Source organism: Nelusetta ayraudi, unplaced genomic scaffold (genome assembly GCF_046127955.1).
Source record: "Nelusetta ayraudi isolate G7.1 ecotype Tasmania unplaced genomic scaffold, CSIRO-AGI_Nayr_v1 ptg000015l, whole genome shotgun sequence".
Taxonomy (NCBI): Eukaryota; Metazoa; Chordata; class Actinopteri; order Tetraodontiformes; family Monacanthidae; genus Nelusetta; species Nelusetta ayraudi.
In genome coordinates this window covers 3,257,716-3,274,375 of record NW_027466065.1, presented here as the reverse complement: position 1 = coordinate 3,274,375, position 16,660 = coordinate 3,257,716, and the positions used below count along the sequence as shown (strand labels likewise).

The following is a 16,660-nucleotide window of genomic DNA, read 5'->3' as shown; positions in this document are numbered from 1 at the left end:
AAGTTAAATAAATCGACTGAAATGCACGAGTACATGTTTTTTGAAGGATATAATATAGGAAAAATAAAATTATACTTCTAATACGATACGATAGATAGCTGAAAGAGAAATTGTAATGATATTTTTTTTAAAACCACATTTTGTTGTGAAAAGGTTCAACGGGAAGTGGTGCCAACGGACCAAACAAAACATCACACCGTGCTGTTGTGGAAGAAACGACCAAGATGTCCTCTGATTTGCGGTTGTTTTTGTCCAACGTGAACGTTTCAGTGGCACAGACAATGGAAATGAATAAGGTTTGTCCGATCGAAACCGCTGTAGTCAGCCTTACTTTGCGTCAGTGATTAAAATGAACTTTTGAGATTAATAGAGATTACTTCCTTAGCGGAGGAGCTAACCTTCCTCAAACAAAGTATGCGCCTAAACTCACGAGTACCCGGGAGTTCTTGTTTGACACTTTAACCGTCTTTTGCGTGTCGTTCATGGTATATTGTTATGTTGTGCCCGGACATAGAATGATCCTAGTTCGACTTTAGTTATGTTTAGGACAAGTTACTTTGTTTATTAAAATGTCTCCTTCAATAAGCTAAATCCCTCTCTCGCAGCAGCATAAGTGCACAACATAGTGCTAACAGGGCTAATTATTATTATTATTATTATTATTATTATTATTATTATTATTATTATTATTAATAATAATAAAAAAAGAAAGAAAGAAAGAGAAAAAATACATTGTACTTCTTCTTCTTCTTCTTCTTCTTCTTCTTCTTCTTCTTCAAATGTATTGTTATTTTGAAATTGCCAGAGTCATGATGGTCATGACGATGAGGAGAGAGTGGAGATGGGAGACTCAGCGAGGATACAGCCGCGGGTCAAGGTTCCCCGCCGAACCATCTACTTTGCCAGCGGAGAGACGATGGAGGAGTACAGCACGGACGAAGAAGAGGAGGAAGAGGAGTGTAGAAAGCAAGATGTCTCCACTGTCGACACGGTAGGGCCAGATTGTTGACTTTTTAATCCATGACACATGTAGTTTGCTTGACTAACTTTTTGCACGCAGTCCGCTGTGATATCAATGAATGACACTTGTCTTAACCTGGGTCTTTTTGCATTCTTTCTTCAAATTCCTTCCATATTTCTGTTTTCAACTCTCATGATGCAAACCAATCTCCTCCGCCACAGAGAGGAGACCATGGGCTATTTTTTGTCAAATTGCCTGTGTTTGACATGTGGTCTTGGTGTCACACTTTGCTCATTGTGTGTTGCAGTCCAAAATGACCTGGGGTCCTTATTTTTGGTTCCAAATGTGGAGAATGACCACGTCCACTATTTCAGGTAATGAAGTCTGTGGGATTACGAGGATTCATGATTACAGCAACGTGTAGTCTCATTATACAGTGTCTGACTCAGCAGTGAAATGTCAGTATGAGCTGATACTTGGGTTCTTTTGTTCAGAAAATGCCTGAAACTGTAGAATAGATTTACTAAATTCTTTGTTTCTTTACATATTGTCCATATTGTGCTTCCCTGTTTGTTTCTCTTCATCTGGGTCAAACGTTAAACATTAATTTAATGATGCTCATGTCTCTGACAGCGTGTGACTATCTGGGAGAGAGACTGGCCTCAATGTTCGGGATCACTACTCCCAAATACCAGTATGCCATTGACGAGTACTACCGCATAAAGAAAGAGGTGGGAGGACTTGTGCACCAGCTCACATGCTTGAGTTTCAGATTAAACTCTCCTATCTAAATAGAAGTCAGGCACGCCCGCCGTTGACCGAGAGGCGCTGCTAACAACACAAACACGATCTTGCAAGTCAACAGCGTTAAATGTCACTTTACTCTGCAGGAGGAGGAGGAGGAGGAAGAAAACCAACTGGCTGAGGAGGCAGAGCGTCGCTTTGTCGAGCAGCAGAGAGACGAGCAGCATGGTTCTGATCCGGCCACCATCGAGCAGCCAGTAACAACAGGAGCGGCCTTTGTAAACATCAGCTTTGACCCTGAACCCGAGCTGCCCATCATCTCTGCAGAAACGAACAGAGTTCCCTCTACGCTCCCCTCCTGAGAGCAGCACACCTACAGATTTGGTTCAGTGGCTAACTCACCAGTGTAATTAACTCTAGATGCATATTATTTTTTCTATGTTTTTTTTTATTTAACAGAGATTAACAGCACTGTGATGATTTTAAAGGGCTGTGATAGTGGCAACATTTGCCTTTCCTGCTAATGTCTATAGTGTGAAATCATCTCTAACAGGCCACTCAGCTCTTTTCAACATGAAATTGAATGAAGATTCAATAAATGGTGATTTCAGTTGCTAAAGTTTATCAAACAACGCCCTCTTGTGTTCTGCAGGCAGCAAACACCTGCTGCCCTCTGGGGGCCACGAACACATCAACGCTACAACTTCCTGATTCAGAAACTGGACAAAATCTGAAAAAAAAAAAATCCTAAAGAATTTAGGATGACGACGTTTATGTATTAATCTTGTTAATTCAATAATACTTTTACCAGCTAATTTGATTTTGACCGTGTTAAGCAGATGTTAAGTGTAAAGTTAGACCAAAAAATGTATGCTATATAAAATAGCTATAGGTCCTTGCTAAAACCTCTCATTCATCCATATTGAGTATGTTCTATTCATCAAACTTTTGCATACTGCAATTCAAACTTTTTTTTTTTTTTAAAGATGAAGACAGAGTTGAAAGTGTGCTAAAGTTTACATTGTTTTTTTTTTTTTAAACTGGATTAATCGGTGAAGAACAACTTCTTTGAACTTGAAGGGACTGCCTTATGCCAAAGTTTGGGTTTTTCTAAAACCTATAATGAAGCTGTATATTCATATTTTCTGTTAATAAATTCTATAAACATTTGATTGTTGGAGTTTGCTCATCACATCTAGAAATAGCATGAAACCTCAAGTGGCTTAGTTACATTAAGACAACTGTAGAAGGAGAAGAATATTTATTTTGAGAAGCACACTGACACAGTAACGGTAACAGGCAAGAACATGGAAGTCTATTCACACAAAGCGGCGCAATCTTGGGGAAACCTCTTCAGGTGTCATCCAGGTCGGCTGTGCTGCCGCTGCTGTCGTTGTCATTGGCCACCAGCACTTCTCTGTTTTCGTAAGTCCAGAAGCCGTTGAGGTCAATCAGGATGCTGGAGACGATGTCACCTTGGCTGCTGTTGACTAGATCCTGCAGGGTGATCTTATAGGGGTCTTTGGGCTTCACCATATCGAAGATCTCATCCTATAGAGAAAAAAAAGGGCCAAACTGTTAACTTCCAACAAATGTCTTAAGAGTGTAACCTGCGCGTGCACGTGTGCACCTTCACATCCTGGAAGGACACGGGTTCCTGTCCATGGAGCTTCATCTGCTCCTGAATGGCCTGAGGAACAAAGTGGAAAAATTAATAAAATGTCATCTAAAGTATAAGGGGATAGAAAGAATGAATTCCTTGCATGCAGTAATTGTGCTTGTAAGGACAAAGTGCAGCCGATACCCTGAAGAAAAAGTTGAGGGAGAAAACATTGAGGTGTCCTTGGTTCTCAATGTCCAGAAGTTTAAAAATATACTGAAGCGCTGCCGGCTCCTTCCTGTTCTCCAGAGCCAGTACAAAGTCAAGATAGGTCTTGTAGTCCTAGAACAGTGAGAAGAGAAAATTACACGTGGACCAATGGAGGGCATCTTCAGTGTGGCACACATTTCAGGGTTGAGTCAGATTTGACGAACCATTTCTCCATCGTAGGTGAGACACTCCTGAAACACTCGGTCCAGGAAGACGGAGGTGAGCGTCGCCGTGCCGTAGCGCGACAGCTCCTCTTTGCTCAACATGCCGTTGTGGTCCTTATCCAAATTGAGATACTGGCCTGAATAAACACAGCAGGTTGAAAGGAACAAACGGCAAATCATCAATCAATCTACTATTCATCTCCATCTAATCTGGCCACGCAACAAAACACAACAACTGCAACGTCTACAAAAAACGGTATCTCACCGTAAACCCGTAGAGCTGAGGGGGCTGAGAACCAGTTGGACTCCTGACTCTCTTTGGACAGTTCTTCATCTCTGAGCTGTGGACACGGGCAGCACGAGACAGAGTGCAAACAGGAAGTGACATTGCTTTTCGTAACACTTGTGATAACTAATACTTCCAATGATGTGTAAAGAATATAAGAGAAATACAAAACTATATCCTGAGAAGATTATTGTGACATGTTTTTTGGGGGCGGGGGGGTTCGGTTCGTCAGCCATTAGCATATAAATTACAGGAAAGAATTAAGAAAAAATATATACATTAATACAAGAATAACACAAGAATACAACTGAAAGAGACCGAAAAGGTGCAGGCAGAAGCCATAGCTTACTGTATATGTTACCTACACCCATTTTTCATTATTCAAAATTCCACACCAAAACAAAACATCTTAAGGAAACAGATACAAAAATAAAGCAATATATTCACACCACAATGCAACACTGCAATCAGTAATAATACACCTGATGTACATAAGGTACTATATGGATCAAAAATAATAATAAAATACATAACTACAAATACACTTACATATACGTATGCTAGACATGCTATATTTATAGATCATTTTTATCTATAAAAACAATTTATATCTATCAATTACCTTGTGTTTGAATAAACTGTACAGTGTAGAATGTAATGAACTGATGTTTTCATGACAAAAATGGCAAAAGAATAAAATATGTACCTCCAACAAGTCATCAAGAAAACTGCAGGCCAATATATCCTGGATTTTAATCTTTCCTGAAAACAAAAACGGGAATTGTACACGCTGAGATTGTAACCTCGTTTCTTGGTCTACATTTGGCTCTGAGGTTCTGACTTACCTGTTCGAAGCGGGTCCAGGAAGAAAAAGAACTTGCGAACGGCAGTGCAGACGTAGAAGGAGTAGAAGGATTTCTCCAGGCCGTCCAGCTGAGGCAGAGTGGGGATCAACTCCAGGATGTAGTTCTCCAGATCCTGCAGTCAAGCCACAAGAGTCAACCTGTAGTCTGAGCATAAAACTCTCCTGAGAGAAAAAAAAAAAGGACGGCACTGACCAACTCCCTGAGGTAGCCCTGTCCTGCCACATCATATAAACTCAGGCCAATGCGGGTCTGATGCAGCCAGACTGGAAGGGGGGGGGGGAACAAATCAGAATCAGGAATCCAGCGTCTGGAGACACTTGAAGTTCAGCACAAATCCAGAGTTCCACACCTTTCCTCATGACATAGTTGAAGAACTGCATGTTGGAGATCCGGCCATAAGGGTCGTTCTGTAGCAGTTTGGCATAAACTCTGGCGGTGAAAAAGTTCCTGAGGGACATAAAACAGCATTTAACATCGAAGCTGGCAATAAAAAGCTGCCCACTTCTTTTTGAGCCAAAATGTTGCCTTGTGACAAATATTTGATCGTCTTAAGCTGAACAACATACCTAACAACTTATACCATGTGTTTAATAAGCTGAGAAAATTGAAAAATGTTATTTTTTAACAATTTTCTAAGCTGTGAAGTACAACACCAGTTACTTACTTGCACTTGGGTCCGGCCCTCTCCCCGACCTGCAGGAAGGCCTCATAGCTGATCATGGCTTCCTCTCCACTCTGAGGAGGCACCTGGTGCTTGTCAAGCAGAAACCACAGGTTCTGCACACAGAGGGACCAAAAGAGAGAGGGGGAGAGAGAGAGAGGGAAAAACACACACACAATAATCCACAATGATAATAATTACATCAGTGTACAAAATACAAATGAGACCTCAGGAATGGTTCCTTATTTTGAACGGCATCTTTTGGCATGAAATGTGACAAAAACAAATATACACATGTACGTATATTTTACTATGATTAAATAACTGAAAACGTAACTTTTGTCTTTAAATTTACCTGGAGTTCTTCATTGTCTAGCAGCTCTCTGCTCTTCCTCTGGAGGAGCACAGCTCTGGATTCCTCTCTCAGCTTCTGAAGTAAAACTTCATCCTCTGCCGGAAGCTGCAAGGAAACGTCATCATCGTCAGTGTTGGAATTCTGGTCAATTTACTGCAGTTGCATGGACGTCAAATACTTGGGTTGTCACGCCAAGTATTTACCCTGTAGTAAAACCGTGGGATGCTCTTGTAGGACTGGTCTCGGGCGCCTCCTCCCTTCCACTCAGTGTAGTATTTGGTAAAAAGCGCCGTTTCTTCTGCTTTCGTGTCCTTGTCGCTTCTCGGCTCTGCTCATCGACAAAGTTTTGAATTAAAATCAACTTGCTGTCAATAAAATCGAGACTTCCGCGTGCTTTTCACTGTTGACTTAGCCTGTAGTTAACCAACTTATCTTTAGCTACGTAAGTTTACGTTTGGTCTCACCTTTTTTAGAGTCCTCCAGCCTTCTTTTTAAAACATCCGACCAATTTGACTCTTGTTTATTATCCATTCCGACTGTTATGTCTTTGTCACATTAAGGACGCCGACTTAAACACCACGTAAGGACTTTTTTGTGTACTAAAACAACAAAGCTAGCCAGGAGCCACAAAGACGTCAATGTAGACTGATTAGAATTCTACTTCCGGTTCTAGAAGTTTTTAACCTAAAATAAAGGCATAACGTTGCTAAACTAATGATCAAGCGTTAACGAAAAGTAAGAACATTCGATGACTACGATATCTAGTATGTCAATAATGTGTTATGTATATTTGTGCTGTGTATTTATTGTAGTTCATATTTTAAGAGCTAAGCAACGAACATGGAACATATTCAATTATGTCCAGAACTAATTGTTTTGTGATTATTATTTTTTTCGGGTGAAACAATAATTCCTAGCAAAATGTTTTGTTGTTGTTTTAAGTTGTGCAAAATGCGCATATGCACAAAAAAAAAAAAAAATCACAAAACAATTATTTATCCATAAACTTAAAGCGTTTCCGGTTTTAATTCTACTTACGTTACATTCGAAAACTTGACGCGTACAACCAGTACCGCTGGCCCTGGTTGATGACGCAATGAGTCTGCGACTCCTGTCGTGCCCACAGTTGTCCCTCAAGTTGTCTGAGCTGAAGAAATCTGTTTTGGTAATTTAATGACGGCATGGAAGTATATTGCGGGACGATTTTTAAGGATCTTTATCAATATGGAGAACATAGTTGACCCTTGAAGAAACTTCCGTTTCCGTGACAATAGATTTATGGTCTCGTCAGTTTATGTATCAATGTAAATAAGAACATGTTTGAGCTTGAGCTTTGTGCTTATTTATGAACGCGATATTTATTATTTTTATTTTGTGACGCTCGTCTTCCAAATGGGTTCCACCTTCATGTTCAGTGTTAGAATTTGGCAGAGGCCCTTGAAGGCTTTCTTCCAACAAGGACCTCATTTCTGCACCACGAACACAGCCATGTGCAAATCGCAGCTGCCTCTTCCTGAGCGCTTCCTGACCCCGCACGGCAGAAACCAGAGCAAGGCGAACAGCGCACACGCAGGCGCGAAGAGAAGCGCCTTTCGGCATCGGGATGAGGGACTGCGGGACGATGCCATGACCGGAAGGGGGAAGACCTCCTCTGTCCGACAGGCTCCAGCCCTCCCGAAGTCTGTGTTTGCTGCCGGGACAGCAAAGAGGACGGCGGAGATGCTGAGGAGGAAATCGGCTTTTCTGTCTCGGGACGAGGACGAGGGGAATGTGGAGGAATCGAGAGGATTGTCAGCCAGAGGAGCAGGTAAGGAGAGGCGAGGCGGTTTTAGTCAGGTCGATGTTGACGTTTCTGGATAGAAGATGAAATGTGTTCATCAAAGATCATGAAAAAAAAAAAAAAAAATCAATATCCTACTGAGAAATTATTCTACCATTTCTATTCATTTTGGAGCAACGATTTGGTTTACTACCTCCCTCGTCATGTGATAGAAGTTAAAACACTGCTGTAACTCACAAATGCTTAGTCAAATTGCAAATGTTTGAAGAATTTGTTACCATTATTTAATTTCCACAATACACTGAGGCAAGCCTCAGTTCCAGTGTAGACGAGAGTACAAAGTGAAACAAAAATGAACATACAGATCAACACTATAAAATACAGTAACGGAGGCGATCAGAGAAAGCACGTACGATTTGGAAGACAGTGGGAAGTAGTGATTAATGATTTAAAGTGAGTGAATAGGGATGAAGGAATTGAACTTAGTTTAGCAGAGTTTGTCATGTGAGTGTTGGGAATCATCGGTGGGTGTCTGACAGGGAGGGTGCAGCCGCCTGAGCGGCCGCTGTCTGCTGCCGAGTGGAAGCAGCTGAGGGAGTCGGCGGGGAATCCTCCGCACTTCGACCTGCAGATAATGAGCGCCGTGTTCAACTCCGGCCTCCAGTTGGACGTCGCCAAGTGAGACGAGAGCGAGTGCTTCCATCCGTCCGTCATCTTCTCCACTGTTCTTTGGCTGAACCCAAGCAACGTGCGAACCCCTCTGCCTGCCTCAGGTCCCTGCTGACGTTCGTGGCCATGGAAACGGGGACGCTGTCCTACAAGCTGCTGCTGCGCTACCTCATGCTGTGCGTGAGCGGCGGCCACCACGACGAGGTGTTTGACACCTACGACATCATGCGGGGGAGCTTCCCCTCTCTGGACACGGGGGCCTCCAGCCTCTTCATCAAGTCCTTCAGTCAGACGGCGAGGTGGAGGGAGGCCGTCGGCATCCTGCAGGAGCTCAACAAGGTGACCCACGTTCTTCTTGCGAAGCCGCGTCTTCCCTCCGTCAGCTGACGAGGTTGTCGTCGCCCCCCCTCCCCCCTCCCGCGCAGGTCTTCAGCCCTTCGGTGCACAACTACAGGGACGTCATTGTGGCGGCGCTGCGACACGGCGACGCCGCCACGGCGTGGGCTCTCTACGACGAGCTGATCGAGAAGGGACTGACCCCCAGCGAGGACACCTGGGACGCTCTGTTCCAGGGAGTGAGGAACGTGGCGGGGGGCGGCGGAGGAGAGTCTCAGCCTGAGGGGCAGCAGGAGAAGCTGCTGGGGATCCTGCACTACATGAGGAACAACCAGGTTTACCCCCAGCACGCCCTCGCCGACAGCGTCAAGAGCTGGTTGGAGAGGTAGGACGTCGGGAGGATCGATGTTTGGACGGCTTGAACGCGAGATGATTGCCATCTTGTTGAAAATGCTCCTCTGTGTTCCTGTTCTTAGTCTGGCGGGACAGAAGTGGACAGGAAGTTGGACCAGCGCCTCGCCAAAGTAACGTGACCGCCTCCCACCTCGGCAGGAATGGAAGCGCTGTGTGGTCTGAACGTATGTGACACTATCTGTGTGTGTGTGTGTGTGTGTGTGTGTGTGTGTGTGTGTGTGTGTGTGTGTGTGTGTGTGTGTGTGTGTGTGTGTGTGTGTGTGTGTGTGTGTGTGTGCAGGGGTTTGTGTGATTGCTGTGGCTCGGAGCTGGAGTCCATCCAGCTGACTGTTGAAGAGTATGGACAGCTGAGGGACAGCGTGATGACGGACATCATTCAGGGCCGCGACGTTTTTAACAAGACCACACCCGAGGTGGGTACACGCACACACTCGCATACACACACACACACATGCTGTATACACACACCATTATCCTGAAAATTCAATTAGTCTAATTAGGTCATCATTGGTTTTTACTTATTGCAGATAACAATTCTTCATCATTCAATTAGTCGATTAGTAAATCTGATCTCCACCTAAACCAAACATGTTTAATCAAGTCTTTGAAACTGGTGAGCCACTTTTGACATTAGCGTGTTTTGCTCGCTCGTATCCTCTGCGTCTGCTAGATGGCGCCAGTTATTCACAATCTAGAACCTGCCCGTTAAAGCAGGCGTTGCAGTTTCATGCTTTGACCGAGGTTGAAATGCGGGGCGCTACCGTCGTGCGGATGCACTGCAGCAGCATTTGATGCACTCGGAAAAAAACACTTTGAATGGCCGTCGCTCATCGAATTATGATTTTTACAATTTGGCTTGTGAATGAATTCAACCAGAAATAGTAATTAATCCTAATAAACCTGGGTGAACATTTTTTTTATTTTTTTTATTTTTTTTTTTGCTCTACTTTGTATGTAGCTTGAGCGTGACAAAGATATGCTGATTCTGCAGGATTTTGGACACTTTTCCTGTTTTGATTCCTCTTTCATTCATCACCGTGCTATGACCCTGTCTGCTTCCTGTCCTGTTCTGCCTTTTCAATCTGTGCAAAGTTCTTGAAAGATGCTTGGAAACACCAGTAGCACCAAGAAAAGTCTTCATATTTCACAATACTTTACTATTATGAAGAGTGGACTCACTGACCATCAATCTTTAGGGAATTAGGTTGAGAAAACTGCTAAAATGAGAGGATTTCCAATTGCAGCAGGAGAATGTGGACCACTGGTACAAAAGGGCAAGTTTTGTTTTTTTGGCCTTTGGACTTTCATCTATATGAAAATTAAATATATATATATATATAAATATATTAACTATTCCACCCTGCAAGGTGTTTATTATGAATACATCCAGATGCAATATCTGGGTAAGTTACAAATGTAATATTTGAATTTAATGTACAAATAAAGTGAATTATGCAGGTAAACAAAAAAAAAAGAAAAGAAAAAATGCATCAAACTAAATGTGTGAGCAGTTCCCCAAATCCTTCAGACACTTTAAGGAATGTCGCCATCATTTAGTATAGATGGTGTGTGCGATAGTATGCATAAAAGAGTCTTGTTTTAAATTGTTGGTAAGCCGATGGGAGGGAGGGTTTTGTGCGTCACGCGTCGCCGCGGCTCGCGTGTGCAGGTTGCCGGTCTGCGTTGTAAGCAGTCACATTATCTGCCGCAGCACAATGAGCCAGTTTCACATATCAGCTCTGGAAAGTCCCGGGATAATTATACTGGACTCTGCCTCGCTCTCCATCTCCTGCTGGCGCTCTCTCTCTCTCTCTCTCTCTCTCTCTCTCTCTCTCTCTCTCTCTCTCTCTCTCTCTCTCTCTCTCTCTCTCTCTCTCTCTCTCTCTCTCTCTCTCTCCACTCCGCAGCTGCTTTTCAAGAGTTTATTTTCTTTGCTCTGTAATTATAAACTCTTTGCCAGTTATTTGCCAACTTTATATATATATAAAAAAAAACAGTAGACGTTTATGTAATCATCTCGGCTGCGTTCCATCGGAGAAGAAATATGAAAAAATGTTCTAATTTGCGAAAGTGCGCGCGAGTTTCAGATCGAGGGGATTTCATAGCGGCTGGTTTCCACTGCGCTCCTGTGTAAAAGTGAAAGTGCTATTAATATGAACACTGCTGAACTGAATCTTCACTTTCGTGGTGCTTTACCACACGCACACTTGTGAAACGTAAATTTGAATTTCTTGCACTGTAAGAGAAAAACTGTCAACTCAGCAAATAAATAAATAAATAAATAAAATAACACACACCAGACTGTGACATGGTGCAACAATGCTGCATTCAGGCGTGGAGGGAGATTTAAACCTCCGCTAATTCCTGTAAATAGTCTCGTGCTGTTCGAGTGCATGACAGCGGTTTCGCTTCAAACATTTGCAATTCAAGTCCGGCACTAACCAAGAAAAAGCAACATTTTTCCAAGAGGGAGAGAAGTGTGTTTTCAGGGGGGAAAGCGGGTGAGGAGACTGAGCGTGGCAGTGAGCTGGCGTCCCGCCAGAACTGGGGAGGAAGCGCGGGCTGACTGAGTGGTTCGATTACCCGCAGAGGAAAAACCTAGCGAGCGCGAGGCAGGCGCGCAGGTGCTCAGTTTCACTCCTCCGATATGAGGAACGAGAGCATCCTGCAAACTTTCCCCCCCGCACCCTTTCGGTGCTCACATCAGTCAGACGTCCCGTAAATCAGCCTTGATTTGTCAGAGCCACTGGGCTTTCGCTCGCGCCGGGTCGAGACACTTCTGGCACGCTAAGCAAATCCGGTCCGATTCTGACTACACAGCGACGAGCAGACGTTTTTTTTTTTTTTTTTTTTTTTGCAGCCCGACGATGGGAGGGTAGCTGCTTCATGTGGAGTCAGTCTGGTATTTATTGATCAATCCATCAATTCACTTTTATTTGTACAGCGCTAAATCACATCCAAAGACGTCTGAAAGCGCTTTGTACAATCAGAGGAAAAACCAGCTGGGCCCTCAGCGCAAGCAAGGTGCCACAGTGGCCAGCAACACCCCCCCCCTGTGGGAAGCAACAGATGCAGACTCCAGAGGGTCACCTGCCTATGAGCAGTTGGGGTGAGAAGCAAATACAAACAATGTAGAGAGAGAAGAGAGTATAGTAAGTTCCACTAAGTAAGTAGTAAGTAAGTAAGTATCCAGAGTGGCAGACAGGCCAGACTCTGAGTTACAGGTTGGACAACAAAGCTCTCACAACATAGATGTAGATATATAAGAATAAAATAATTCAAATATAGAAATACAGAAAGAAAAACATAAGTATATGAGGCATATCAATATAAACACGTAGATGTATATAAATAGATGTTGTTGTGTTGTATACGTCAAACCGTTCTGAAATTCAAATGGGCTGTAATGTTAAGTGGTGGGGTGGCATAGCTGCTGTCCATGTAGAATGTGTTTGTCTGTGTTTAGGAGGGCAGGAGTCCACGATGGCACGAGAGCCGCTGCTAAATCAAGTCTTAGGTCCCGATCCCATATTGATCAATCAGCCCTTTGTGACGTCGCAGAGCATTTTAAATGCAGCAACAGCTCGGGAGTTGAGCCGCCAAGCAGGTCAAATCTGCAACTCCACTGCAAAAAAAAAAATATATATATATATATATATTTTCTATATATATATATATATATATATATATTACTTAAAAAAATAATTTAGTTTTCATCTCAGACCACATTGTCGTCGTTTGTTTTGTGTGTCAACATGTCCCTCACACCTCCTCTGGTCTGACCCCCATCAACCCTAACCCCCCCCCCCCACCTCACCCCTTCATTTGTTTGCCATCTGATCAGGAGCTGGAGAGGTTCAAGCTGTTTGTGAGGAAGAGGCCGCCGTTTGACGTGGTGGTGGACGGACTGAACGTGGCCAACATCCACAAGGACAAAAGCAAACTGTCAGAGACGGTAGGCAGCGTGTCATTATGGTCTCCTTGGTTTTATGGTCAAGACTTTGAGGTTCTGCAAAAAAATAAAAATAAATTAAATTGAGCCGTGTGTGTGTGTGTGTGTGTGTTTCAGTTGCTTGCGGTGGTGTCCGAGCTGGAACTCCAGGGTCTGACCATCCTGGTGCTGGGCAGGAGACACATGCTGCGTCCCTCCAGATCCTGGGACAGACGCGACATGGAGCTCCTCCGGCAGAAAGCTCACTGCTTCTTCACGGAGAACATGTAGGCGTCTGATACCGATGCAATACGCACTGCTTTGTATATCAGTCAGCAGCGAAACAGTTGCGGGATTGCTGCGAGTTAGCAGTAGTAGGGATGCACCGATACCACTTTTTTATTAAATGAGTGGAGTACGAGTACTTGCATTTCTACGGAAGAGGAGTAGGGCCACAAGAAGAGGGGGGAAAAAAAATTTACATTGAATTTTATTTGATTTTTTCAAGTTTCCAATTTGAGAATAAAGTTGAAATTTCGAGATTAAAGTCAAAATTTTGAGAATAAAGTTGACGTAAAAAAAAAACAATGAAATTTCCCGAATAAAATCGAAATTTTGCAATTAATGTCAACGTGAAGTAAGTCAGAATGTCGAGTGTAAAGGCTCTGTGCGCAGGTCGAGTGGAGTAATTCCATTTTCGCCAGTTTCCTAATTACTTTGGGTGAGCCTAGTGGGATACACTTGCTTTCAGCAGTTTGCTTTCGGGTAACGCCGTCCACTTTATTCAACAAAATTTCCACTTTATTTGCGTCGACTATATTCATAAAAATGTCTACCGTGTTTACGGAATTTCGTCTTTTTAACGTGGACTTACAAAATCTCGTCTTTTTTTTTTACGTCGCCTTTTTTCACAAAATTTTGACTTTATTTAACTTTAAACTTAAAATTTGAAATGAAAACTCAAATAAAAATCCCCTCCCTGTAATAGTTCTTTCTCTTCCTGTGGCCCTAATCGTTTGTGCATTTCAGTACTCACTAATATGGAGTGCTTAATAAGGCCAGTACACATTATAGAATTACTTAGATTTTAAAAAAAAAATTTCACAGATGTTCTGTTACTCGAGCAACATTCCTCAGCACGTTTTTCTAGAACATGGGTGCCACTAGTTTCACTGCACTACAAAAATGAACACAATGGTCACACACACACACATACGAATACAACTGGTATGAGTGTCACGGTATCGGCTTGAATATTAGGAGTATGAGTAAAATACTCAACCCCAGCATGAGTGTATCCCGAGTCTGAAGGTTTTCTGTCCGAGGCGTTTTTCACTCACTCTTCTCGTCATCATCGTTGTTGTTGTTGTTGCACCCATCAGTTCGGAGGACGACCCCTTTCTGCTGTACGCCACCCTGCACTCTGGCCACCACTGTCGATTCGTGAGCCGGGACCTGATGAGGGACCACAAGGCGTGTCTGCCGGACGGAGCCGTCAGGCGGCTCTTCTTCAAGTGGCAGCGAGGCCACCAGCTGGTCGTGGACGGAAACGTGGCCGCGGGACGGAGAGTCCGATTCTTGGTGAGGGGAGCTAGAAGCAGGCGTGAGGAGGAAAAGCTTGGTGGATGGGAGACCTTTACTAACTCTGTGTGTGTGTGGACAGAGTATCCCCAGCTACGACACCATTGTCCAGACGTCAGCTGACTCGTGGCACCTCCCATACGACGACACGGAGGACAGGAGCACCTACGAAGTGCCCCAGCGGTGGCTTTGCCTCACCAGGAAGCGCTGAACGCTCACGCCCATGAGCTTCCACTCTCAAATGTAAATAAAGGCTTTCGCAAATAAACCAAAAACAAAACATGAACAATGGTCCGTCTGTCCGTTAAATCTAAGGGGGAAAATACGTATTCTCCTACCAACCTTCATTTGGTGCCCACACAGCAGTTGAGTTGCGTCAAGCTACAAAGATGTTGCAATGTTCTACAAGTACCAAGGCAAGACGGTTTCTAAAACTCAACTCAGATCAGTATTGCGTAAAGCAGCGGCGTTGAGGTCAGTTTGAAACAACATCGGGTTATGTTTTCGCAAGCAAAGACTCTGTGAACGTTAAAGCTATGAGCAGCGATCAGCCCCCCCCCCCCAGAGTCAAAGATGGCGGCGCATTCATTTCAATGACTAAAAGATCATAAGTGAAAAATCTAAAATAGAAAGATTTGCTATGAATGGCATTTCAGGTCACAGTGTATTGCGGTCTATGGGGAAAATGCTTTTTGGGACTGTGTTTTTTGTTTTTGTTTTTCTGCAGTACCTCGAGTGGCCACTGGGGGAAAAAAAAATTGGCTTGCCACCATATTGCCAGTCCGGTATCCAGTTCTTATAATACAGCCACGGCAGCGATGGACGGGATGCAAAAGCCCTCTGGTGGACATTTATGGTATCAGCTTTAGTGCAAACAAATGTTACATATCTCAATTCCTTTTAAAACATGCGTTGACAAGTGTTTTTCTGGTGATACTAGCATAACATTTCGGTGCCACTCGCCGCCTTGTGTTCACCTTTGTTACTAACAGCAGTCATGATTCCATGGTTCCGCTTCAGCAGCGTGTCAGCATCGTCTCCTCCTTTCCAAACCCCCATCTTTAAAACGCAACACTCGTCCGATTGGGGTCAGACGGGCGACAGCCACCCTGAATAGATTCACTACGGCCAAAATGACTTTAATTGTGGAGGTGTAACGCGGAAGTGGGCCAACAATGCAGAATGCATTGCAACCGCCAATTAGCTCCTGCTTTCATGAACCTGCTGTTTCGTGCGTCCTTACTGGAACTCCTTCTGCACCCAAGTCTTCCTTTCCTTTCCTCTTCCTCTTCCTCTTCCTCGCTTTAGTCCGCATCAAAAAGTCCTCGGCGTGCTCTGTTCCAGCATGCTAATCCAGGAAGAAAAGGGCTTGTGGGAATTCTGCCGTTGCAACAACAACATCCCTGCCGGGTGGCCACACCCAAACACCAAGACTGCCAGCTTTCACTCAATGTCCCTGTTTGCTGCTGCTGCTGCTGCTATTAGCCCACTTTCTTACGAAACACATAATTATCTTTGCACTGAGCAGGACCGACCTGTTTGCAAGACCTAATGCAAAAGGTCAAATGCATTACCTTCCAACGGCATCCAACATTTGGAAGGTAATTATAAGATAAATCCTTTTTTTTTTTTTTTTTTGGTGACCTTTCGCAGGATGTCGTGAAGTTTCCCTACTGGTCCAGGAGTGGGGGGGGGAGAAACCCTCCTTAACTAAACTCTGGCCAACGCCAGGCAGGAGCAAGGAAAAGCCTTCAGTTCCAAACAAGCTGCTGCATCCAAAGCTCATCTCTCCGGCAGCAACCACTGTCTAGGAGCTCAGCTGTCGCCAGTTTGCTCTAATTGTTTCCACACTTGGTTCCAGATTTATCCTGATGAGACGTCCCTGTCTGTGCTGTGACGTGGCCCTCACGCTGTGCAGCCAGTGGAAATCCTGCACAAACCACTTGCTGCCCCACTTTGATAAAACAAAAAAAACAAAAAAACTTTTGCTACGCTTCCACTCAGTAAATAAAGGGCAGTTGCATTTTGTTGATTTCTGCTTT

General features: G+C 43.9%; 3 protein-coding genes across 3 annotated transcripts; 2 read left to right on the top strand and 1 right to left on the bottom strand.

Annotated features, from left to right (window-relative positions):
- Positions 1-145: 145 nt before the first annotated feature.
- On the top strand, positions 146-2,875 carry fam177a1 (family with sequence similarity 177 member A1). The gene is made up of 5 exons (XM_076023522.1): positions 146-296; positions 806-991; positions 1,269-1,335; positions 1,595-1,692; positions 1,852-2,875. The coding sequence occupies exons 1-5, from the start codon at positions 225-227 to the stop codon at positions 2,065-2,067; spliced, it is 639 nt and encodes a 212-aa protein (XP_075879637.1). The 5' UTR covers positions 146-224; the 3' UTR covers positions 2,068-2,875.
- Positions 2,876-2,951: 76 nt separating this feature from the next.
- On the bottom strand, positions 2,952-6,558 carry ppp2r3c (protein phosphatase 2, regulatory subunit B'', gamma). Its single transcript, XM_076023504.1, has 13 exons — positions 6,372-6,558; positions 6,111-6,235; positions 5,908-6,012; positions 5,556-5,668; positions 5,241-5,338; positions 5,084-5,154; positions 4,871-5,003; positions 4,732-4,787; positions 4,005-4,080; positions 3,740-3,876; positions 3,510-3,647; positions 3,336-3,395; positions 2,952-3,256 (listed from the first exon to the last, which is right to left on the bottom strand). Exons 1-13 carry the CDS (start codon positions 6,436-6,438, stop codon positions 3,059-3,061), a joined length of 1,377 nt encoding a protein of 458 aa, XP_075879619.1. The 5' UTR covers positions 6,439-6,558; the 3' UTR covers positions 2,952-3,058.
- A 437-nt stretch (positions 6,559-6,995) lies between these two features.
- On the top strand, positions 6,996-14,907 carry prorp (protein only RNase P catalytic subunit). The gene is made up of 10 exons (XM_076023500.1): positions 6,996-7,714; positions 8,227-8,365; positions 8,461-8,695; positions 8,782-9,077; positions 9,169-9,216; positions 9,387-9,519; positions 12,951-13,061; positions 13,176-13,324; positions 14,420-14,618; positions 14,701-14,907. Exons 1-10 carry the CDS (start codon positions 7,300-7,302, stop codon positions 14,827-14,829), a joined length of 1,854 nt encoding a protein of 617 aa, XP_075879615.1. The 5' UTR covers positions 6,996-7,299; the 3' UTR covers positions 14,830-14,907.
- The last annotated feature ends 1,753 nt before the right edge of the window (positions 14,908-16,660 follow it).

Bases quoted from the DNA above. Each gene is read 5' to 3' on its own strand.
- fam177a1 (XM_076023522.1), top strand. From the start codon at position 225: ATGTCCTCTGATTTGCGGTTGTTTTTGTCCAACGTGAACGTTTCAGTG. The intron at 297-805 runs GTTTGTCCGATC...TGAAATTGCCAG, and splicing joins AGACAATGGAAATGAATAAG to AGTCATGATGGTCATGACGA. The intron at 1,336-1,594 runs GTAATGAAGTCT...TGTCTCTGACAG, and splicing joins GACCACGTCCACTATTTCAG to CGTGTGACTATCTGGGAGAG.
- prorp (XM_076023500.1), top strand. From the start codon at position 7,300: ATGGGTTCCACCTTCATGTTCAGTGTTAGAATTTGGCAGAGGCCCTTG. The intron at 9,520-12,950 runs GTGGGTACACGC...CCATCTGATCAG, and splicing joins TTAACAAGACCACACCCGAG to GAGCTGGAGAGGTTCAAGCT. The intron at 13,062-13,175 runs GTAGGCAGCGTG...TGTGTGTTTCAG, and splicing joins AAAGCAAACTGTCAGAGACG to TTGCTTGCGGTGGTGTCCGA.
- ppp2r3c (XM_076023504.1), bottom strand. From the start codon at position 6,438: ATGGATAATAAACAAGAGTCAAATTGGTCGGATGTTTTAAAAAGAAGG. The intron at 6,013-6,110 runs GTAAATACTTGG...GTTTCCTTGCAG, and splicing joins TCCCACGGTTTTACTACAGG to CTTCCGGCAGAGGATGAAGT. The intron at 3,396-3,509 runs GTATCGGCTGCA...TTTGTTCCTCAG, and splicing joins CCCTCAACTTTTTCTTCAGG to GCCATTCAGGAGCAGATGAA.